This window comes from Schistocerca gregaria, chromosome 1 (assembly GCF_023897955.1).
Source record: "Schistocerca gregaria isolate iqSchGreg1 chromosome 1, iqSchGreg1.2, whole genome shotgun sequence".
Classification (NCBI taxonomy): domain Eukaryota; kingdom Metazoa; phylum Arthropoda; class Insecta; order Orthoptera; family Acrididae; genus Schistocerca; species Schistocerca gregaria.
Genome location: NC_064920.1, coordinates 934,667,331 through 934,693,580, shown reverse-complemented (window position 1 = coordinate 934,693,580; position 26,250 = coordinate 934,667,331). Strand labels below are relative to the sequence as shown.

Sequence of the window (26,250 nt, the reverse complement as noted above, 5' to 3'; positions counted from 1 at the left end):
CATCCAGCGGAAACCGAAACCCCACCATCCTATGGCGCAAGTCGAGGCATCTGCAGCCCACACGGTCGTAGAACCGTCTCAGCCTCTGTTTCTGACCCTCCACTCGGCTCTGTACCAAAGGTCCGCAGTCGGTCCTGTCGACGATACTGCAGGTTATGAGCTCTGCTTTCATCCCGCTAGCGAGACTGGAAGTCTTCACCAAATCAGATAGCCGCCGGAGAGGATTTCCTCCGATCCTTAGCGACAAACATCAATGGTGCCGTCATGAACGACCTCCTGCAGATGGGTGCACCCTGTACCCTTCATGGCAACCAGAAGGACCCTTTCCCCATCTGGAATGACTCCCCCCAGTATGCAAACGGAGTGCACATTGGTTTTCTCCCCCTCTCTTGCTGCCATATCTCTAAGGCGCCCCACTACGCGCCTGACATTGGAGCTCCCAACTACCAGTAAGCCCACCCTCTGCGACTGCCCGGATCTTGCAGACTGAGGAGCAACCTTTGGAACAGGACAAGCACACATCTCCGGCCGAACATCAGTATCAGCCGGAGACAGAGCCTGAAACCGGTTCGTCAGACAAACTGAAGAGGCCTTCCGTTCATCCCTCCGGAATGTCTTTCGCCCCCTGCCACACCTCGAGACGACCTCCCACAATACTACAGGTGAGAGATCAGCCTCAATGTGGGCAGTATCCCGGGCAGCCACAGTCGTAGTCCGATCGGGGAATGCGTGGGACGAGCTGGCCGTCCCGGACAAAACCCCATTCGGACCCCCACAGTGATGCCCATTGGCAGCAGCCTCAAGCTGTGTGACCGAGGCCAACACTGCATGAAGCTGGGAACGAAGGGATGCCAACTCAGCCTGCATCCGAACACAGCAGTTGCAGTCCCTATCCATGCTAAAAACTGTTGTGCAAAGAACGTCTGAATTAATCTACAGAGAAACAAACAATTCGACACAAAATTTAAACGGTTATTAAAATACAAGACTGACTAGTAAAAGCAGTAATGCTGCTATTTGCGCACGGCTGACACACTGCTTGGCGGCGGAAGGAGACTATGCGATTTTACACTATTCAGGTACTAAAGCGCGATGCTACAACTCCCAAGTACTATAATACGACCGAAATTTATGAATTAAACAATGCAAGTACCAAAAACACGCAAATAAATTAAGAATTAAATTATGTAAGCTAGGAGTATACGACTTGATGCTGCAGCCACTTATCCAACGGCGGCAGGGAGCACACTGACCAATCGAGACTGGCCGTTCAAAACAAAACAGAAGACAGACGACTAAGCGAATTTACACTATTCAGGTACTAAAACGCGATGCTACATCTCTAGTACTATAATACGCCCGAAATTTATTAATTAAACAACGCAGGTACCGAAAACACGCAAATAAATTAAGAATTAAACTATGTAACAATTGAGTGAGCTAGGAGTAAACGACTTGCTGCCGCAGCCCCTTATCCAACGGCGGCAGGGAGCACACTGACTGACCAATCGACACTGGCCGTTCAAAACAAAACAGAAGACAGACGACTACGAGAATTTACACTATTCAGATACTAAAACGCGATGCTACAACTCAAGTACTATAATACGCCTGAAATTTTTGAATTAAACAATGCAAGCACCAAAAACACGCAAATAAATTAAGAATTAAATTATGTAAGCTAGGAGTATACGACTTGATGCTGCAACCACTTATCCAACGGCGGCAGGGAGCAGACTGACCAATCGAGACTGGCCGTTCAAAACAAAACAGAAGAAAGACGACTAAGCGAATTTACACTATTCAGGTACTAAAACGCGATGCTACAACTCAAGTACTATAATACGCCCGAAATTTATGAATTAAACATGCAGGTACCGAAAACACGCAAATAAATTAATTAAACTATGTAACAATTGAGTGAGCTAGGGGTATACGACTTGCTGCTGCAGCCGCCTATCCAACGGCGGCAGGGAGCACACTGACTGACCAATCGACACTGGCCGTTCAAAACAAAACAGAAGACAGACGACTGAGCGAATTTACACTACTCAGGTACTAAAACGCGATGCTACAACTCAAGTACTATAATACGCCTGAAATTTATGAATTAAACAATGCAGGTACCGAAAACACGCAAATAAGTTAAGAATTAAACTATGTAACAATTGAGTGAGCTAGGGGTATACGACTTGCTGCTGCAGCCACCTATCCAACGGCGGCAGGGAGCACACTGACTGACCAATCGACACTGGACGTTCAAAACAAAACAGAAGACAGACTACTAAGCGAATTTACACTATTCAGGTACTAAAACGCGATGCTACAACTCAAGTACTATAATACGCCTGAAATTTTTGAATTAAACAATGCAAGCACCAAAAACACGCAAATAAATTAAGAATTAAATTATGTAAGCTAGGAGTATACGACTTGATGCTGCAACCACTTATCCAACGGCGGCAGGGAGCAGACTGACCAATCGAGACTGGCCGTTCAAAACAAAACAGAAGAAAGACGACTAAGCGAATTTACACTATTCAGGTACTAAAACGCGATGCTACAACTCAAGTACTATAATACGCCCGAAATTTATGAATTAAACAATGCAGGTACCGAAAACACGCAAATAAATTAAGAATTAAACTATGTAACAATTGAGTGAGCTAGGAGTAAACGACTTGCTGCTGCAGCCGCCTATCCAACGGCGGCAGGGAGCACACTGACTGACCAATCGACACTGGCCGTTCAAAACAAAACAGAAGACAGACGACTGAGCGAATTTACACTATTCAGGTACTAAAACGCGATGCTACAACTCAAGTACTATAATACGCCTGAAATTTATGAATTAAACAATGCAGGTACCGAAAACACGCAAATAAATTAAGAATTAAACTATGTAACAATTGAGTGAGCTAGGGGTATACGACTTGCTGCTGCAGCCACTTATCCAACGGCGGCAGGGAGCACACTGACTGACCAATCGACACTGGCCGTTCAAAACAAAACAGAAGAAAGACGACTAAGCGAACTTACACTATTCAGGTACTAAAACGCGATGCTACAACGCAAGTACTATAATACGCCTGAAATTTTTGAATTAAACAATGCAAGCACTAAAAACACGCAAATAAATTAAGAATTAAATTATGTAAGCTAGGAGTATACGACTTGATGCTGCAGCCACTTATCCAACGGCGGCAGGGAGCAGACTGACCAATCGAGACTGGCCGTTCAAAACAAAACAGAAGAAAGACGACTAAGCGAATTTACACTATTCAGGTACTAAAACGCGATGCTACAACTCAAGTACTATAATACGCCCGAAATTTATGAATTACACAATGCAAGTACCAAAAACACGCAAATAAATTAAGAATTAAATTATGTAAGCTGGGAGTATACGATTTGAGGCTGCAACCAACTTATCCAACGGCGGCAGGGAGCACACTGTCCAATCGAGACTGGCCGTTCAAAACTAAACAGAAGAAAGACGACTAAATCAATTTACACTATTCAGGTACTAAAACGCGATGCTACAACTCAAGTACTATAATACGCGTGAAATTTATGAATTAAACAATGCAGGTACCGAAACCACGCAAATAAATTAAGAATTAAAATATGTAACAATTGAGTGAGCTAGGGGTATACGACTTGCTGCTGCAGCCGCCTATCCAACGGCGGCAGGGAGCACACTGACTGACCAATCGACACTGGCCGTTCAAAACAAAACAGAAGACAGACGACTAAGCGAATTTACACTATTCAGGTACTAAAACGCGATGCTACAACTCAAGTACTATAATACGCCCGAAATTTATGAATTAAACATTGCAGTTACCGAAAACACGCAAATAAATTAAGAATTGAACTATGTAACTATTGAGTGAGCTAGGAGCAAACGACTTGCTGCTGCAGCCGCCTATCCAACGGCGGCAGGGTGCACACTAACTGACCAATCGACACTGGCCGTTCAAAACGAAAAAGAAGACAGACGACTAAGCGATTTTACACTAATCAGGTACTAAAACGCGATGCTACAACTCAAGTACTATAATACGCCCGAAATTTATGAATTAAACATGCAGGTACCGAAAACACGCAAATAAATTAATTAAACTATGTAACAATTGAGTGAGCTAGGGGTATACGACTTGCTGCTGCAGCCGCCTATCCAACGGCGGCAGGGAGCACACTGACTGACCAATCGACACTGGCCGTTCAAAACGAAACAGAAGAAAGACGACTAAGCGAATTTACACTATTCAGGTACAAAAACGCGATGCTAGAACTCAAGTACTATAATACGCCCGAAATTTATGAATTAAACAATGCAGGTACCGAAAACACGCAAATAAATTAAGAATTAAACTATGTAACAATTGAGTGAGCTAGGGGTATACGACTTGCTGCTGCAGCCGCCTATCCAACGGCGGCAGGGAGCACACTGACTGACCAATCGACACTGGCCGTTCACAACAAAACAGAAGACAGACGACTAAGCGAATTTACACTATTCAGGTACTAAAACGCGATGCTACAACTCAAGTACTATAATACGCCCGAAATTTATGAATTAAACAATGCAGGTACCGAAAACTCGCAAATAAATTAAGAATTAAACTATGTAACAATTGAGTGAGCTAGGGGTATACAACTTGCTGCTGCAGCCGCCTATCCAACGGCGGCAGGGAGCACACTGACTGACCAATCGACACTGGCCGTTCAAAGCAAAACAGAAGACAGACGACTAAGCGAATTTACACTATTCATGTACTAAAACGCGATGCTACATCTCTAGTACTATAATACGCCCGAAATTTATTAATTAAACAACGCAGGTACCGAAAACACGCAAATAAATTAAGAATTAAACTATGTAACAATTGAGTGAGCTAGGGGTATAAGACTTGCTGCTGCAGCCACCTATCCAACGGCGGCAGGTAGCACACTGACTGACCAATCGACACTGGCCGTTCAAAACAAAACAGAAGAAAGACGACTAAGCGAATTTACACTATTCAGGTACTAAAACGCGATGCTACAACTCAAGTACTATAATACGCCCGAAATTTATGAATTACACAATGCAAGTACCAAAAACACGCAAATAAATTAAGAATTAAATTATGTAAGCTGGGAGTATACGATTTGAGGCTGCAACCAACTTATCCAACGGCGGCAGGGAGCATACTGTCCAATCGAGACTGGCCGTTCAAAACTAAACAGAAGAAAGACGACTAAATCAATTTACACTATTCAGGTACTAAAACGCGATGCTACAACTCAAGTACTATAATACGCCTGAAATTTGTGAATTAAACAATGCAGGTACCGAAACCACGCAAATAAATTAAGAATTAAACTATGTAACAATTGAGTGAGCTAGGGGTATACGACTTGCTGCTGCAGCCGCCTATCCAACGGCGGCAGGGAGCACACTGACTGACCAATCGACACTGGCCGTTCCAAACAAAACAGAAGACAGACGACTAAGCGAATTTACACTATTCAGGTACTAAAACGCGATGCTACAACTCAAGTACTATAATACGCCCGAAATTTATGAATTAAACATGCAGGTACCGAAAACACGCAAATAAATTAATTAAACTATGTAACAATTGAGTGAGCTAGGGGTATACGACTTGCTGCTGCAGCCGCCTATCCAACGGCGGCAGGGAGCACACTGACTGACCAATCGACACTGGCCGTTCAAAACAAAACAGAAGAAAGACGACTAAGCGAATTTACACTATTCAGGTACTAAAACGCGATGCTACAACTCAAGTACTATAATACGCCCGAAATTTATGAATTAAACAATGCAGGTACCGAAAACACGCAAAAAAATTAAGAATTAAACTATGTAACAATTGAGTGAGCTAGGGGTATACGACTTGCTGCTGCAGCCGCCTATCCAACCGCGGCAGGGAGCACACTGACTGACCAATCGACACTGGCCGTTCAAAACAAAACAGAAGACAGACGACTAAGCGAATTTACACTATTCAGGTACTAAAACGCGATGCTACAACTCAAATACTATAATACGCCCGAAATTTATGAATTAAACAATGCAGGTACCGAAAACACGCAAATAAATTAAGAATTAAACTATGTAACAATTGAGTGAGCTAGGGGTATACAACTTGCTGCTGCAGCCGCCTATCCAACGGCGGCAGGGAGCACACTGACTGACCAATCGACACTGGCCGTTCAAAACATAACAGAAGACAGACGACTAAGCGAATTAACACTATTCAGGTACTAAAACGCGATGCTACATCTCTAGTACTATAATACGCCCGAAATTTATTAATTAAACAACGCAGGTACCGAAAACACGCAAATAAATTAAGAATTAAACTATGTAACAATTGAGTGAGCTAGGGGTATAAGACTTGCTGCTGCAGCCACCTATCCAACGGCGGCAGGTAGCACACTGACTGACCAATCGACACTGGCCGTTCAAAACAAAACAGAAGACAGACGACTAAGCGAATTACACTATTCAGGTACTAAAACGCGATGCTACAACTCAAGTACTATAATACAATTGAAATTTATGAATTAAACAATGCAGGTACCGAAAACACGCAAATAAATTAAGAATTTAACTATGTAACAATTGAGTGAGCTAGGGATATACGACTTGCTGCTGCAGCCGCCTATCCAACGGCGGCAGGGAGCACACTGACTGACCAATCGACACTGGCCGTTCAAAACAAAACAGAAGACAGACGACTAAGCGAATTTACACTATTCAGGTACTAAAACGCGATGCTACAACTCAAGTACTATAATACGCCTGAAATTTATGAATTAAACAATGCAGGTACCGAAAACACGCAAATAAATTAAGAATTAAACTATGTAACAATTGAGTGAGCTAGGGGTATACGACTTGCTGCTGCAGCCACTTATCCAACGGCGGCAGGGAGCACACTGACTGACCAATCGACACTGGCCGTTCAAAACAAAACAGAAGAAAGACGACTAAGCGAACTTACACTATTCAGGTACTAAAACGCGATGCTACAACGCAAGTACTATAATACGCCTGAAATTTTTGAATTAAACAATGCAAGCACTAAAAACACGCAAATAAATTAAGAATTAAATTATGTAAGCTAGGAGTATACGACTTGATGCTGCAGCCACTTATCCAACGGCGGCAGGGAGCAGACTGACCAATCGAGACTGGCCGTTCAAAACAAAACAGAAGAAAGACGACTAAGCGAATTTACACTATTCAGGTACTAAAACGCGATGCTACAACTCAAGTACTATAATACGCCCGAAATTTATGAATTACACAATGCAAGTACCAAAAACACGCAAATAAATTAAGAATTAAATTATGTAAGCTGGGAGTATACGATTTGAGGCTGCAACCAACTTATCCAACGGCGGCAGGGAGCACACTGTCCAATCGAGACTGGCCGTTCAAAACTAAACAGAAGAAAGACGACTAAATCAATTTACACTATTCAGGTACTAAAACGCGATGCTACAACTCAAGTACTATAATACGCGTGAAATTTATGAATTAAACAATGCAGGTACCGAAACCACGCAAATAAATTAAGAATTAAAATATGTAACAATTGAGTGAGCTAGGGGTATACGACTTGCTGCTGCAGCCGCCTATCCAACGGCGGCAGGGAGCACACTGACTGACCAATCGACACTGGCCGTTCAAAACAAAACAGAAGACAGACGACTAAGCGAATTTACACTATTCAGGTACTAAAACGCGATGCTACAACTCAAGTACTATAATACGCCCGAAATTTATGAATTAAACATTGCAGTTACCGAAAACACGCAAATAAATTAAGAATTGAACTATGTAACTATTGAGTGAGCTAGGAGCAAACGACTTGCTGCTGCAGCCGCCTATCCAACGGCGGCAGGGTGCACACTAACTGACCAATCGACACTGGCCGTTCAAAACGAAAAAGAAGACAGACGACTAAGCGATTTTACACTAATCAGGTACTAAAACGCGATGCTACAACTCAAGTACTATAATACGCCCGAAATTTATGAATTAAACATGCAGGTACCGAAAACACGCAAATAAATTAATTAAACTATGTAACAATTGAGTGAGCTAGGGGTATACGACTTGCTGCTGCAGCCGCCTATCCAACGGCGGCAGGGAGCACACTGACTGACCAATCGACACTGGCCGTTCAAAACGAAACAGAAGAAAGACGACTAAGCGAATTTACACTATTCAGGTACAAAAACGCGATGCTAGAACTCAAGTACTATAATACGCCCGAAATTTATGAATTAAACAATGCAGGTACCGAAAACACGCAAATAAATTAAGAATTAAACTATGTAACAATTGAGTGAGCTAGGGGTATACGACTTGCTGCTGCAGCCGCCTATCCAACGGCGGCAGGGAGCACACTGACTGACCAATCGACACTGGCCGTTCACAACAAAACAGAAGACAGACGACTAAGCGAATTTACACTATTCAGGTACTAAAACGCGATGCTACAACTCAAGTACTATAATACGCCCGAAATTTATGAATTAAACAATGCAGGTACCGAAAACTCGCAAATAAATTAAGAATTAAACTATGTAACAATTGAGTGAGCTAGGGGTATACAACTTGCTGCTGCAGCCGCCTATCCAACGGCGGCAGGGAGCACACTGACTGACCAATCGACACTGGCCGTTCAAAGCAAAACAGAAGACAGACGACTAAGCGAATTTACACTATTCATGTACTAAAACGCGATGCTACATCTCTAGTACTATAATACGCCCGAAATTTATTAATTAAACAACGCAGGTACCGAAAACACGCAAATAAATTAAGAATTAAACTATGTAACAATTGAGTGAGCTAGGGGTATAAGACTTGCTGCTGCAGCCACCTATCCAACGGCGGCAGGTAGCACACTGACTGACCAATCGACACTGGCCGTTCAAAACAAAACAGAAGAAAGACGACTAAGCGAATTTACACTATTCAGGTACTAAAACGCGATGCTACAACTCAAGTACTATAATACGCCCGAAATTTATGAATTACACAATGCAAGTACCAAAAACACGCAAATAAATTAAGAATTAAATTATGTAAGCTGGGAGTATACGATTTGAGGCTGCAACCAACTTATCCAACGGCGGCAGGGAGCATACTGTCCAATCGAGACTGGCCGTTCAAAACTAAACAGAAGAAAGACGACTAAATCAATTTACACTATTCAGGTACTAAAACGCGATGCTACAACTCAAGTACTATAATACGCCTGAAATTTGTGAATTAAACAATGCAGGTACCGAAACCACGCAAATAAATTAAGAATTAAACTATGTAACAATTGAGTGAGCTAGGGGTATACGACTTGCTGCTGCAGCCGCCTATCCAACGGCGGCAGGGAGCACACTGACTGACCAATCGACACTGGCCGTTCCAAACAAAACAGAAGACAGACGACTAAGCGAATTTACACTATTCAGGTACTAAAACGCGATGCTACAACTCAAGTACTATAATACGCCCGAAATTTATGAATTAAACATGCAGGTACCGAAAACACGCAAATAAATTAATTAAACTATGTAACAATTGAGTGAGCTAGGGGTATACGACTTGCTGCTGCAGCCGCCTATCCAACGGCGGCAGGGAGCACACTGACTGACCAATCGACACTGGCCGTTCAAAACAAAACAGAAGAAAGACGACTAAGCGAATTTACACTATTCAGGTACTAAAACGCGATGCTACAACTCAAGTACTATAATACGCCCGAAATTTATGAATTAAACAATGCAGGTACCGAAAACACGCAAAAAAATTAAGAATTAAACTATGTAACAATTGAGTGAGCTAGGGGTATACGACTTGCTGCTGCAGCCGCCTATCCAACCGCGGCAGGGAGCACACTGACTGACCAATCGACACTGGCCGTTCAAAACAAAACAGAAGACAGACGACTAAGCGAATTTACACTATTCAGGTACTAAAACGCGATGCTACAACTCAAATACTATAATACGCCCGAAATTTATGAATTAAACAATGCAGGTACCGAAAACACGCAAATAAATTAAGAATTAAACTATGTAACAATTGAGTGAGCTAGGGGTATACAACTTGCTGCTGCAGCCGCCTATCCAACGGCGGCAGGGAGCACACTGACTGACCAATCGACACTGGCCGTTCAAAACATAACAGAAGACAGACGACTAAGCGAATTAACACTATTCAGGTACTAAAACGCGATGCTACATCTCTAGTACTATAATACGCCCGAAATTTATTAATTAAACAACGCAGGTACCGAAAACACGCAAATAAATTAAGAATTAAACTATGTAACAATTGAGTGAGCTAGGGGTATAAGACTTGCTGCTGCAGCCACCTATCCAACGGCGGCAGGTAGCACACTGACTGACCAATCGACACTGGCCGTTCAAAACAAAACAGAAGACAGACGACTAAGCGAATTACACTATTCAGGTACTAAAACGCGATGCTACAACTCAAGTACTATAATACAATTGAAATTTATGAATTAAACAATGCAGGTACCGAAAACACGCAAATAAATTAAGAATTTAACTATGTAACAATTGAGTGAGCTAGGGATATACGACTTGCTGCTGCAGCCGCCTATCCAACGGCGGCAGGGAGCACACTGACTGACCAATCGACACTGGCCGTTCAAAACAAAACAGAAGACAGACGACTAAGCGAATTTACACTATTCAGGTACTAAAACGCGATGCTACAACTCAAGTACTATAATACGCCCGAAATTTATGAATTACACAATGCAAGTACCAAAAACACGCAAATAAATTAAGAATTAAATTATGTAAGCTGGGAGTATACGATTTGAGGCTGCAACCAACTTATCCAACGGCGGCAGGGAGCACACTGTCCAATCGAGACTGGCCGTTCAAAACTAAACAGAAGAAAGACGACTAAATCAATTTACACTATTCAGGTACTAAAACGCGATGCTACAACTCAAGTACTATAATACGCCTGAAATTTATGAATTAAACAATGCAGGTACCGAAACCACGCAAATAAATTAAGAATTAAACTATGTAACAATTGATTGAGCTAGGGGTATACGACTTGCTGCTGCAGCCGCCTATCCAACGGCGGCAGGGAGCACACTGACTGACCAATCGACACTGGCCGTTCCAAACAAAACAGAAGACAGACGACTAAGCGAATTTACACTATTCAGGTACTAAAACGCGATGCTACAACTCAAGTACTATAATACGCTCGAAATTTATGAATTAAACATTGCAGTTACCGAAAACACGCAAATAAATTAAGAATTAAACTATGTAACAATTATGTGAGCTAGGGGTATACGACTTGCTGCTGCAGCCGCCTATCCAACGGCGGCAGGCAGCACACTGACTGACCAATCGACACTGGCCGTTCAAAACAAAACAGAAGACAGACGACTACGCGAATTTACACTATTCAGGTACTAAAACGCGATGCTACAACTCAAGTACTATAATACGCCCGAAATTTATGAATTAAACAATGCAGGTACCGAAAACACGCAAATAAATTAAGAATTAAGCTATGTAACAATTGAGTGAGCTACGGGTATACGACTTGCTGCTGCAGCCGCTTATCCAACGGCGGCAGGGAGCACACTGACTGACCAATCGACACTGGCCGTTCAAAACAAAACAGAAGACAGACGACTACGCGAATTTATCCTATTCAGGTACTAAAACGCGATGCTACATCTCTAGTACTATAATACGCCCGAAATTTATTAATTAAACAACGCAGGTACCGAAAACACGCAAATAAATTAAGAATTAAACTACGTAACAATTGAGTGAGCTAGGGGTGTACGACTTGCTGCTGCAGCCGCCTATCCAACGGCGGCAGGGAGCACACTGACTGACCAATCGACACTGGCCGTTCCAAACAAAACAGAAGAAAGACGACTAAGCGAATTTACACTATTCAGGTACTAAAACGCGATGCTACAACTCAAGTACTATAATACGCCCCAAATTTATGAATTAAACAATACAGGTACCGAAAACACGCAAATAAATTAAGAATTAAACTATGTAACAATTGAGTGAGCTAGGGGTATACAACTTGCTGCTGCAGCCGCCTATCCAACGGCGGCAGGGAGCACACTGACTGACCAATCGACACTGGCCGTTCAAAACAAAACAGAAGACAGACGACTAAGCGAATTTACACTATTCATGTACTAAAACGCGATGCTACATCTCTAGTACTATAATACGCCCGAAATTTATTAATTAAACAACGCAGGTACCGAAAACACGCAAATAAATTAAGAATTAAACTATGTAACAATTGAGTGAGCTAGGGGTATAAGACTTGCTGCTGCAGCCACCTATCCAACGGCGGCAGGTAGCACACTGACTGACCAATCGACACTGGCCGTTCAAAACAAAACAGAAGACAGACGACTAAGCGAATTACACTATTCAGGTACTAAAACGCGATGCTACAACTCAAGTACTATAATACAATTGAAATTTATGAATTAAACAATGCAGGTACCGAAAACACGCAAATAAATTAAGAATTTAACTATGTAACAATTGAGTGAGCTAGGGATATACGACTTGCTGCTGCAGCCGCCTATCCAACGGCGGCAGGGAGCACACTGACTGACCAATCGACACTGGCCGTTCAAAACAAAACAGAAGACAGACGACTAAGCGAATTACACTATTCAGGTACTAAAACGCGATGCTACAACTCAAGTACTATAATACAATTGAAATTTATGAATTAAACAATGCAGGTACCGAAAACACGCAAATAAATTAAGAATTTAACTATGTAACAATTGAGTGAGCTAGGGATATACGACTTGCTGCTGCAGCCGCCTATCCAACGGCGGCAGGGAGCACACTGACTGACCAATCGACACTGGCCGTTCAAAACAAAACAGAAGAAAGACGACTAAGCGAATTTACACTATTCAGGTACTAAAACGCGATGCTACAACTCAAGTACTATAATACGCCCGAAATTTATGAATTACACAATGCAAGTACCAAAAACACGCAAATAAATTAAGAATTAAATTATGTAAGCTGGGAGTATACGATTTGAGGCTGCAACCAACTTATCCAACGGCGGCAGGGAGCACACTGTCCAATCGAGACTGGCCGTTCAAAACTAAACAGAAGAAAGACGACTAAATCAATTTACACTATTCAGGTACTAAAACGCGATGCTACAACTCAAGTACTATAATACGCCCGAAATTTATGAATTAAACAATGCAGGTACCGAAACCACGCAAATAAATTAAGAATTAAACTATGTAACAATTGAGTGAGCTAGGGGTATACGACTTGCTGCTGCAGCCGCCTATCCAACGGCGGCAGGGAGCACACTGACTGACCAATCGACACTGGCCGTTCCAAACAAAACAGAAGACAGACGACTAAGCGATTTTACACTATTCAGGTACTAAAACGCGATGCTACAACTCAAGTACTATAATACGCCCGAAATTTATGAATTAAACATTGCAGTTACCGAAAACACGCAAATAAATTAAGAATTGAACTATGTAACTATTGAGTGAGCTAGGAGCAAACGACTTGCTGCTGCAGCCGCCTATCCAACGGCGGCAGGGTGCACACTGACTGACCAATCGACACTGGCCGTTCAAAACGAAAAAGACAGACGACTAAGCGATTTTACACTAATCAGGTACTAAAACGCGATGCTACAACTCAAGTACTATAATACGCCCGAAATTTATGAATTAAACATGCAGGTACCGAAAACACGCAAATAAATTAATTAAACTATGTAACAATTGAGTGAGCTAGGGGTATACGACTTGCTGCTGCAGCCGCCTATCCAACGGCGGCAGGGAGCACACTGACTGACCAATCGACACTGGCCGTTCAAAACAAAACAGAAGAAAGACGACTAAGCGAATTTACACTATTCAGGTACTAAAACGCGATGCTACAACTCAAGTACTATAATACGCCCGAAATTTATGAATTAAACAATGCAGGTACCGAAAACACGCAAATAAATTAAGAATTAAACTATGTAACAATTGAGTGAGCTAGGGGTATACGACTTGCTGCTGCAGCCGCCTATCCAACGGCGGCAGGGAGCACACTGACTGACCAATCGACACTGGCCGTTCAAAACAAAACAGAAGACAGACGACTAAGCGAATTTACACTATTCAGGTACTAAAACGCGATGCTACAACTCAAGTACTATAATACGCCCGAAATTTATGAATTAAACAATGCAGGTACCGAAAACACGCAAATAAATTAAGAATTAAACTATGTAACAATTGAGTGAGCTAGGGGTACACAACTTGCTGCTGCAGCCGCCTATCCAACGGCGGCAGGGAGCACACTGACTGACCAATCGACACTGGCCGTTCAAAACAAAACAGAAGACAGACGACTAAGCGAATTTACACTATTCAGGTACTAAAACGCGATGCTACATCTCTAGTACTATAATACGCCCGAAATTTATTAATTAAACAACGCAGGTACCGAAACCACGCAAATAAATTAAGAATTAAACTATGTAACAATTGAGTGAGCTAGGGGTATAAGACTTGCTGCTGCAGCCACCTATCCAACGGCGGCAGGTAGCACACTGACTGACCAATCGACACTGGCCGTTCAAAACAAAACAGAAGACAGACGACTAAGCGAATTACACTATTCAGGTACTAAAACGCGATGCTACAACTCAAGTACTATAATACAATTGAAATTTATGAATTAAACAATGCAGGTACCGAAAACACGCAAATAAATTAAGAATTTAACTATGTAACAATTGAGTGAGCTAGGGATATACGACTTGCTGCTGCAGCCGCCTATCCAACGGCGGCAGGAAGCACACTGACTGACCAATCGACACTGGCCGTTCCAAACAAAACAGAAGACAGACGACTAAGCGAATTTACACTATTCAGGTACTAAAACGCGATGCTACAACTCAAGTACTATAATACGCCCGAAATTTATGAATTAAACATTGCAGTTACCGAAAACACGCAAATAAATTAAGAATTAAACTATGTAACAATTAAGTGAGCTAGGGGTATACGACTTGCTGCTGCAGCCGCCTATCCAACGGCGGCAGGCAGCACACTGACTGACCAATCGACACTGGCCGTTCAAAACAAAACAGAAGACAGACGACTAAGCGACTTTACACTATTCAGGTACTAAAACGCGATGCTACATCTCTAGTACTATAATACGCCCGAAATTTATTAATTAAACAACGCAGGTACCGAAAACACGCAAATAAATTAAGAATTAAACTACGTAACAATTGAGTGAGCTAGGGGTATACGACTTGCTGCTGCAGCCGCCTATCCAACGGCGGCAGGGAGCACACTGACTGACCAATCGACACTGGCCGTTCCAAACAAAACAGAAGAAAGACGACTAAGCGAATTTACACTATTCAGGTACTAAAACGCGATGCTACAACTCAAGTACTATAATACGCCCGAAATTTATGAATTAAACAATGCAGTTACCGAAAACACGCAAATAAATTAAGAATTAAACTATGTAACAATTGAGTGAGCTAGGGGTATATGACTTGCTGCTGCAGCCGCCTATCCAACGGCGGCAGGGAGCACACTGACTGACCAATCGACACTGGCCGTTCAAAACAAAACAGAAGACAGACGACTACGAGAATTTACACTATTCAGGTACTAAAACGCGATGCTACAACTCAAGTACTATAATACGCCCCAAATTTATGAATTAAACAATACAGGTACCGAAAACACGCAAATAAATTAAGAATTAAACTATGTAACAATTGAGTGAACTAGGGGTATACGACTTGCTGCTGCAGCCGCTTATCCGACGGCGGCAGGGAGCACACTGACTGACCAATCGACACTGGCCGTTCAAAACAAAACAGAAGACAGACGGCTAAGCGAACTTACACTATTCAGGTACTAAAACGCGATGCTACAACTCAAGTACTATAATACGCCCCAAATTTATGAATTAAACAATGATGTTACCGAAAACACGCAAATAAATTAAGAATTAAACTATGTAACAATTGAGTGAGCTAGGGGTATGCGACTTGCTGCTGCAGCCGCTTATCCAATGGAGGCAGGGAGCACACTGACTGACCAATCGACACTGGCCGTTCAAAACAAAACAGAAGACAGACGACTACGCGAATTTACACTATTCAGGTACTAAAACGCGATGCTACAACTCAAGTACTATAATACGCCCGAAATTTATGAATTAAACAATGCAGGTACCGAAAACACGCAAATAAATTAAGAATTAAGCTGTGTAACAATTGAGTGAGCTACGGGTATACGACTTGCTGCTGCAGCCGCTTATCCAACGGCGGCAGGGAGCACACTGACTGACCAATCGACACTGGCCGTTCAAAACAAAACAGAAGACAGACGACTACGCGAATTTATCCTATTCAGGTACTAAAACGCGATGCTACATCTCTAGTACTATAATACGCCCGAAATTTATTAATTAAACAACGCAGGTACCGAAAACACGCAAATAAATTAAGAATTAAACTACGTAACAATTGAGTGAGCTAGGGGTATACGACTTGCTGCTGCAGCCGCCTATCCAACGGCGGCAGGGAGCACACTGACTGACCAATCGACACTGGCCGTTCCAAACAAAACAGAAGAAAGACGACTAAGCGAATTTACACTATTCAGGTACTAAAACGCGATGCTACAACTCAAGTACTATAATACGCCCGAAATTTATGAATTAAACATTGCAGTTACCGAAAACACGCAAATAAATTAAGAATTAAACTATGTAACAATTGAGTGAGCTAGGGGTATATGACTTGCTGCTGCAGCCGCCTATCCAACGGCGGCAGGGAGCACACTGTCTGACCAATCGACACTGGCCGTTCAAAACAAAACAGAAGACAGACGACTACGAGAATTTACACTATTCAGGTACTAAAACGCGATGCTACAACTCAAGTACTATAATACGCCCCAAATTTATGAATTAAACAATACAGGTACCGAAAACACGCAAATAAATTAAGAATTAAACTATGTAACAATTGAGTGAGCTAGGGGTATACGACTTGCTGCTGCAGCCGCTTATCCGACGGCGGCAGGGAGCACACTGACTGACCAATCGACACTGGCCGTTCAAAACAAAACAGAAGACAGACGACTAAGCGAACTTACACTATTCAGGTACTAAAACGCGATGCTACAACTCAAGTACTATAATACGCCCCAAATTTATGAATTAAACAATGCAGTTACCGAAAACACGCAAATAAATTAAGAATTAAACTATGTAACAATTGAGTGAGCTAGGGGTATGCGACTTGCTGCTGCAGCCGCTTATCCAATGGAGGCAGGGAGCACACTGTCTGACCAATCGAGACTGGCCGTTCAAAACAAAACAGAAGACAGACGACTACGCGAATGTACACTATTCAGGTACTAAAACGCGATGCTACAACTCAAGTACTATAATACGCCCGAAATTTATGAATTAAACAATGCAGGTACCGAAAACACGCAAATAAATTAAGAATTAAACTATGTAACAATTGAGTGAGCTAGGGGTATACGACTTGCTGCTGCAGCCGCTTATCCAACGGCGGCAGGGAGCACACTGACTGACCAACCGACACGACAGTGCCGACACTGTTAGTCGTGCCTCCCTAGAAGGCATTCATGCCACAAATGCACCTGAAAGTCGATCATCGAGCAAATGTACACTCGCCATTTGTTGTAGTTCTCTGCCAGATATCGCTTCGTTAAGACAGGGAAATGGTTGCATGATACCAGAGCGAGTGCTCTACTCTGAAAAGCTTCGAGAGATCATTTTGAGGGACATTGTGTGCCAGATACATTTCTCAGTCCTGCACATACAGAAGCCCTACTGTAGCAGGTGATGCCGCCAGTGATCAACACACCACCGGAAACTGTTACCGACCACCAAAAACTACGCCCAAGTACGAATGTCAACGATATTTGATAGACATCAGTAAGAATTCGGAGAGACCTGTATGCAACACATCATCCACGCTTGAGACTGTGTTTCGTTGAAACGATTAGTTTAATTGTGCTAAACTGTCTTTCATGGTCCAGGTACGCACCTCAGTCACAGTGATTAAATTCTGACAATTAGCGCTTCGTTCGTAATTCTAAAATGAACGGTAACTCTAAAAGTGTTGCATTCCTCGAAGATAGGATACAACTGTCATGCCGAAAAATTTAGATTTTATTTTGCCAGTGTGTTTCTCGATTTAGACAAAGAATATCCGTAATTTTCGTCCCCAATTTGTTAAAATATTACTTAATGTTACATAAAAACGAATTCATTTTCACAACTGGATTGAGCCGCAGGGTCACTCTCAATAGATTAACAATGAATTACCTCGAAAGGTCGTATTGCAAGTCTGGCAGTCAAAAACATTGAGGGATTTTCAATACGATGTTCTCCGGAATGAATTTGTCAGTCAAACAGAGTGCGCTCTCTTTTTTAACTTCCAGGCAAATTAAAACTGCTGGAACTTCGGATCTCGAAACAGGAACTCCTCCTTTCTTCGACAATGTTCTTACCGAATGAGTTATCCAGGCACGACGTACGACCCTCCCGTCTTGTGGGACACAATGAATTTGGCACGGTAGGCTGAATAGATGGTATTTTCAACACTTACCCTAATTTTGAGGTTTGTATCTGGTTGTAAAATGTAACTTCACATAAACAAGGCACCAACTGCAAACGAAACTACCAATTTATTCAGGATAACATACGTCACATATTGCAAAAAGAAATGAAGATAGTGGCTAGACTCGTCATCAGTTTACGAGAGCAAACAATACAAAAGAAACAGAAAACATTCTCAAGTAAGCTAATTAGAAAGAATGGAATAGTAAGTCCTATGTTACAGAAATTAACGAATCTTTCTCACGATCACACTGCGAAGTGCGAAATGTAACAAAAAAATACAGTTGCACCACACTAAGACACAAACTTTAATTGAAATTTAAGATGTGACTCAGCTCAGGTTTTGGGGAAAAAAGTTCTCGCTCTTTACTGTACGAATCAGCACAAGCTATAAGGTCGGTCGAAAGTATTCTCTTATCTAATACGTAATCTTTAAGAGTTAAGGACATTACCATCACATTGTAGACTGACAAAATAAAATGACAAACTACCTTTGTTTATAGTGGCTGCTGAAGTATACATCTTTGGCTGTATGACCTTCACACAAAAAAGAAGAATGTATGCAGCTTGTACTGTGAAGTAAAGTAGAAAATTCACACTAAAATTATCTTTCCCTGCGCGAATCCTGAAGTATTTTGTTGTAAAGGCAACAGCGTTTCGGTCTCTACTTATTAGTCGTCTACCATTTACTGAGGTATCCATACTTACATTGAGGAGGCGAATATGGAGACGGATAAACGTCTTTGGAGTGGTCGTATCTGTCGAAGTAATAACTTAGTGATATATATGTATCAGTTTATTCAATGGTTGTGTTTTTTATATAATGCTTCTATCATGAAAAGTTACATATCAGTTCATAGTTGCTTATTGAAAACAACTGAAGTGGTATCTGTGTGACATGGTTCAAATCACGCTTTCTCCAAATAAATTTGTTTTCTTGTTGATAAAATTCAAATTAAACATGTGTGACACTCATTACTCATAGCTAACTTTTCTGGTGTGATGTCACACCGATTGACGAAGTTCGTTACTAATAGATCTACATTTTCTCGCATCAGTGTTACCAATACCTGCCATAGTTTTCTGGGCAAGCTGTGTGTAGATTATAATACAAGACGCAATGTGGGTGTTTTAGAATATACACTCGTAACACGTGACTCACTGAAAGTTCTTAATTAGTGTTGAATATAAAAGCACATGGCATATATATATTAAGGTAAGGCAGTACTCACCAATGGACTGTAATAAGGGAATCGTCGACACCACAAGGACTCTTACCTGCTGAAAATGTTTTTGCCCGAGCACACCCAACAAGTAAAGATCTGTTGCAGCAAGAGCCCGGTAACCGTTGAGTGGTAATAGATGAATGTAAGATGCCACTTAGTGTGAATGCAAAATGGCGATAATAGCGCGAACAGCTCACCTTCATGTTGAGGGTGACTCCGCTGAAGGGGTTCCTGAGCAGCGTGGGGGAGGAGCCGGCCTGCATCTTGTGCCTCCTGCTGAGCGCCAGGATCACCACGAAGACGACGAGCAGCAGCAGCATGACCGCCGTCAGCACGCCGATCACCACCTCCACGTGGCCTCCTTCGCCGACGTCCACCTCGGCTGTCACCGCGACTGTCAGATGCGACGCACAGTGATAAATGGCTCTGCATCCGCGCCGGGGTCCATCAATAGCTTGTAAGCACGTCTACACGGCCATTAATCTTTTGCTGATATACATGACAGTATGTAAAACTGGTATGTAAAGCAACCTCTGCAATTCAGCATTATCTGCTATCTCTCACGGACACAACAGCACCGTACTACAAAACGTATTTTTTTCCGATTCAGTGCGGTAATTTATAGGCAATAGTTCCAAACTCATCGACCAGTGTATGGATGATACGTATCCCACATAGGTTAACAAATACTGCTAATTGAATGTAATAGAAAATACTTCAAGTTCCGAGTAATGAGGTTGTGTGTTACCAGAATGCATTTCGGCTATTTACAACCAAGCCTGAAGCATCCTGTTATAATTAGGAAGATTTTTCGTTTGGAATACAGATTTCTGGATGTGAAAAAGTGGATTATGAAAACATCCGTGAATACACCTATGAAGCGGGATTTGAGCAGCTAAATGAACAAAGGTTGTTTAGTAGGAGAAGAGAGTGAAAACGAGGCGATCGAGGAAATTATTATCGGTCTGATCGAGACGATAAAGTACGTCGATTTGCTCTTAGAGTATTCAGCGTGTATACAACCCAGTGCGACTCCACTGCGGGTATATAAGCATCGACATGCAGGTAAGTGTTCAGTGTGGCCTTCGAACGGGATCTTTTTGATCGTCCCTTATAATACAACAAGTTACAGTTTGTGACGTGACACCCAAAACAGAAAAACATCTCCCCCAATAATATGGTTTAGATCTGTAAGATACTCCACACCACAGGAAAATTTCAGAGAAAACGTAAAGTATGACTATTATGCAAAAGAACATTTTCTGTTCTTTGTAACATATAAGGTCTGCGACTACCCAAAGACGATTACATGAAGTCCCGGAGGAGGCTCGAGTCCTCCCTAGGGCATGGGTGTGTGGGTTTGTCCTTGGGATGATTTAGGTTAAGTAGTGTGTAAGCTTGGGGACCGATGACCTTAGTAGTTAAGTCCCATAAGATTTCACACACATTTGAACAATTTTTTTTTTTTTTGATTACGTGGTTAGGGTGGATGAACATAATAACATAATAAGTAAATAAATATATTAATTAAATAGCGATGCAAAACAATTACAGTAGATTTAGTTTAACTGAGATGACTGTTTAATAATAAGATTTCGAATCCGTAAAACAGATGAAATGTTATTTGTGTTTCTAACGCTAAGGATAACGAGTCCATATCTATCTCGTTTCTTAGCACTTATTATTTACAAGAAACGTTTGACTTCGTAGCTGGTGTATATTACGGGATGTTTGGTTTTTGATGACAGCAGAAGAACTTATCACACATAAAGACGTATATATCTTTATTGCAGAAATTCATAGGATACTACTTAGAATTAATAAACAGGCTGGCATTTATACTCATTATTAGAGGGACACATTGATGCTTTAATTTGTTTTCTTACTTCGTCTGTCAAAGAAATGATATTGCGGTCAATATAACCACTTATGACCTACAACATATCAGGAAAGGTGCTATCATAATCCATGTTACGGTAATGTGCAACTATAAAAAATCATTGAATGGCATGCACCATCAAATGCCGGCGTGCAATCGTGTAAATTCCACCTCTTCTTCTGATGTCATTCACACACGTTCAGAGTGAGCCGAACGACTGACGCTACAGCATACGCTCCGTCCTTTAAAACCAGCGGATCGCTGTGCATGCGGCCACAGATACTCGAGCAACAGAGACGAATATCGGCGACATATAGTACGCTTGAATCCGTCGGCACAACGAACGAGCCATACTGGAAAGTCAGTATCATTAAGAGCTGCGCTGTGGCAACTGCTCTGCAAGTTTATTGAAGAAATTACTGGCTTCCATGACTATTCCAAGCTGAAACTACTATCTTTATTTATTAAATTCTTCGTCAAACGACTTGCAACTGCTTCTTTCAGCATTAAGGCCCAAAAAGAAGGTTAAGTGGACACTAGAATTTCGACATTTTCGTACAGCAGAGAGTGACAGGTGGCTATGTGGTACTCTGCTAAGTCAGTTTAATGGGCTGTAAAAAGCTGGGCCGTCTAAAGTGTTCTGTGCGGCTTTCACGAACTGCACGAGTGCTCTGTTCGATGTATGAAAAGCCACACTGGAAGTCGATCTTGTAAGCCACATCCTTCCTGAGCATCGAATCATCTTTAACGGAACCCAAAAGTGTTGCTTTGTTCGGGGGAGACCGAAAAATCACTTTTACTTTATGATTCCTGAAAATCCGCCGTATTTTTGAAGATAGGCTTCCCACATATGGCACAAAGACCTAGCTTTATATTTTTCCATTTCTTGGTCTGCATTGTTTATGTCCATCTTCGTTTTAATCGGCAGCCCTTTCCTATCTTATGTGGAGCAATACTCGCCAGCTTCAAAATCTCTAAGTATAGAAGCTTATCCTGCAAACTGTTCTCGTCAGCAAAGACGTGTGCTCTGTGAACGAAAGTTCTGAGAACACTCATTGTCTGAGAAGAGTGATGGCAGCTATTTGCAGGTAAATATAACTCTGTATGCTTGTTCCAAAGTGCCATCCTTTTTGCGGCAGACCAAAACATCTGAAAATGGAAGGCATCCTTCCATTTAGGTTTCCATTGTAAACTAGATTCGTCGGTGGATGGAATTGAGATCTTTTAAAAAATTCTTGTAATTTATCTTTGCCAAGGGACTGCACCACATAATTGGCCATTAGCATTCGTATCTGCATAATACTGTGGACTACAAACTACCTGATACCAGCGTCAGCCGAAATTGTAGAAGAGCAAGTGGACTTCATGCGGCTGCACGAACGAAATTTAATGGAGCAGTCACTGTGCCGCAAAGGAATGAAGATAAATTAAATGATGTGTAATATTAAGGATGAAAATACTTACTTGTTTCTATGTTGCTGACTGGCTCCACAACCTCTCTGGAATCCAAAACAATTTCCTCGTCACCGTAATCGATATCGAGTTCCTCAGTGAAATTTCCGAACACTGGAACTATATAAAACGAAATCATTACAAAGTGGTTGAATTTCAGAGTAACAGACTTCTATGCAGTTATCCGAAGTAATAAATATCGTCCACTCCGATTACCCACCAGATTCGAAAGAGACCTCGCTGATCATGATCCAGCGGGCGGCGAAGAAGAGTCGCAGCCTGACGAAGCGGCCGACGCGGCTGTGGAGCCGGATGGTGACGGTGCGCGCGTTCTCCAGCGCCAGGTCCGGCATGTAGGTGAAGCTCAGCGGCCGCCCCGGGAACTCGGAGCCGCCGATGCTGAACGACACCAGAGCGCGGCCGAACACCTGCGCACAGACACTCCTGAAGGTGGTACTGCCACTTCGGTGCCTACGACTTTGACGATGTGCTGAGCCATTCACTATCCGATAAAGTTTGGTTGTAGCAGTAGAACTGAAAGGTTACAAGGAATTTCAAGTGAAAATAATTTTTTAGACAGTCCAATTTCTACTGTCCTGATGCACTACTGCAACTTATAATGTCTTATTCTTGACATATGTGACAAATATTTCATTCTCATTTATTCGTTTTACTAATTCCATTTCATCCAACCCAAGATTGTTTGTATACTATAAAACTGTTGAGGTTTTGATTACTACTTCTTGACGTACTCGCTGTTGGCGTTCGTCTCGGGATCTTCAACCTCGCTTACTTTGTGGCAGGATTAGAGGATGAATACCTCGACCAATGATAGCCACTTGTATGTTAAACACTTCACATATCTTCAGGTTGTACGTAAACGATTCAGTGGCAGTCATTTGGCACGGATACAACGGTCACTCGACAGTAAAATGTTGGCCAGCACATACTACCATGTCGGACAATGTATACAGGTTATAACTAAAGCACCTCTACGGGGGCTGAGGACCTGTAATGTGCAGCAAGACAGTTAAGTTTAGGGTTGGAACTCATGTGTCGTAACCCGGCTACAGATAAATACCACAACATACGTTTAAATTTCTCGCATTTTCAGCGTCCTCGACTAGGGCATTACGTACGTCATTCACCCACAGCATGCCTTTAGACAGTTTTCATTTGAGTTTCTGATCTGTCCAGAGAGCTTTGTACCTGCTGCTCTGCTTGAGAGCTATTCTCATACTGCACTACTGCACCCACTCAAAGATGCTTGTAACTGCAATTGTGCTTGTGGTCTTCGTTCATAGCGTACTACTGTACAGTAGTAATTTTTTACGGCAATACAGCATGTAAGCAGTACATATATTTCATTTTTAATGTGTTGCTATTGACCACGGTGAACTACACCTCTGCGGCAAACGCAGCGACCAGAAACCTACAGAAGCAGGGATCTGTGCTTGGCCCCCTCCTATATCTACTGTACAGCAACGATTTGCCGAAAGAGCCAGGCTGCAACATAGCCCTGTATGCAGATGATACTGCACTGTACTACAGTGGCAGAAACATGAACTATCTTGCCTACAGCCTATAACACCACCTAGATAAAGTTAGGAAATGGAGTAGTCTGGCCGGCCGCGGTGGTCTCGCGGTTCTAGGCACGCAGTCCGGAGCCGTGCGACTGCTACGGTCGCAGGTTCGAATCCTGCTTCGGGCATGGATGTGTGTGATGTCCTTAGGTTAGTTAGGTTTAAGTAGTTCTAAGTTCTAGGGGACTAATGACCACAGCAGTTGAGTCCCTTAGTGCTCAGAGCCATTTGAACCATTTTGAAGCTGTCTGTGGAAGATAAAAATAAAACCAGGCAAGTGCCTGACAATTCCATTCAGCCACAAAATCAAACTTCCCATAGTTAACATCACCCACAACGACCAAATACTACCCTGGAAAGAAGTCGGTACTTACCTGGGGCTAAAACTGGACCAGAACCTGAGTTTTACACACCACGTCAAGGAAGCCAGAAACAAGGTCACCACCTGGTTCTATCAGCTATATCCACTTCTAAAAGGTAGGGGACGTATACTACCTGCCAAACTTAGAATTTGAAAGACCAACATCCTGCCTACTATCCTCTACGGCTCAGAAGTATGGAGCATGGCAGCAGACATCAATCTCGAACAACTCTAAACTATCCAAAATAAGACCTGTATCATTACAGACGCTCTGAAGTTCTCAAGCAATGAGGAGATCAAAAAAATGTTAGGACAGCCACCTTTTATCACTTCATCAAGCAAAAATCAACAAAATTCTGCTAAACATCTAATGCATCACCATATCAACTCTCTGGGAAGGGATGACAACCCTGCCCACAGAGCACCAATCACTGCCATCCACCGCCAGTTTAGGTGCTAGTTACTAAGAAACTCGTAAATACATACACCAATCACATCATCGTCTCCAACGACTCCACTACTATCATTTACCCAGGGGACAAACCACCCCCAGCCAATACCACGTAATTTGCCAATCCGAACCAATGAGGATCACTTCCAAAGACAGAGCGTTTCAAGGACGTCGATTCTTCACATGCATCATTGGTATAGACCCAGCCATTTCATGTCGTAAAACTGTGTAGCCGTCGTAGTAATGCGGGAAAGGTGTGATTTATCTGACATCCAAACTGACATTGTCATTGGCTTTCTGTGAGGTCGGGGGAGGGAAGGCTGGAAGCATTTTCTAATCGGCTAGGTCTGCGAACAGTTCGCTTGTAGCAGTGGTTACAGTATACCGTGTATGGCAAAATGGCGCTATCCAAAACGGTAGCCTAGATAACTGTAGTGCACCAAGACAGACAGTGGTAAACGATGACTGCTGAGGCGAGTACGGACGAACAGAGGTGCAACTGTTGTGCAACTGACAACCTACATGATCCAAGGGCT

At 42.3% G+C, this 26,250-nt stretch overlaps 1 protein-coding gene across 1 annotated transcript in view; it reads right to left on the bottom strand.

Moving 5' to 3' along the window:
- The window catches only part of LOC126275296 (discoidin domain-containing receptor tyrosine kinase B-like), a 438,705-nt gene that overhangs the window by 73,435 nt on the left and 339,020 nt on the right, over window positions 1–26,250 (bottom strand). Inside the window, exons 8-10 of the mRNA XM_049977184.1 lie at window positions 23,540–23,747; window positions 23,332–23,439; window positions 20,186–20,382 (exon numbers count right to left, since the gene is read on the bottom strand). Of these exons, the coding sequence (XP_049833141.1) occupies window positions 20,186–20,382; window positions 23,332–23,439; window positions 23,540–23,747 (513 nt within the window). The remainder of the gene's footprint in view (window positions 1–20,185; window positions 20,383–23,331; window positions 23,440–23,539; window positions 23,748–26,250) is intronic.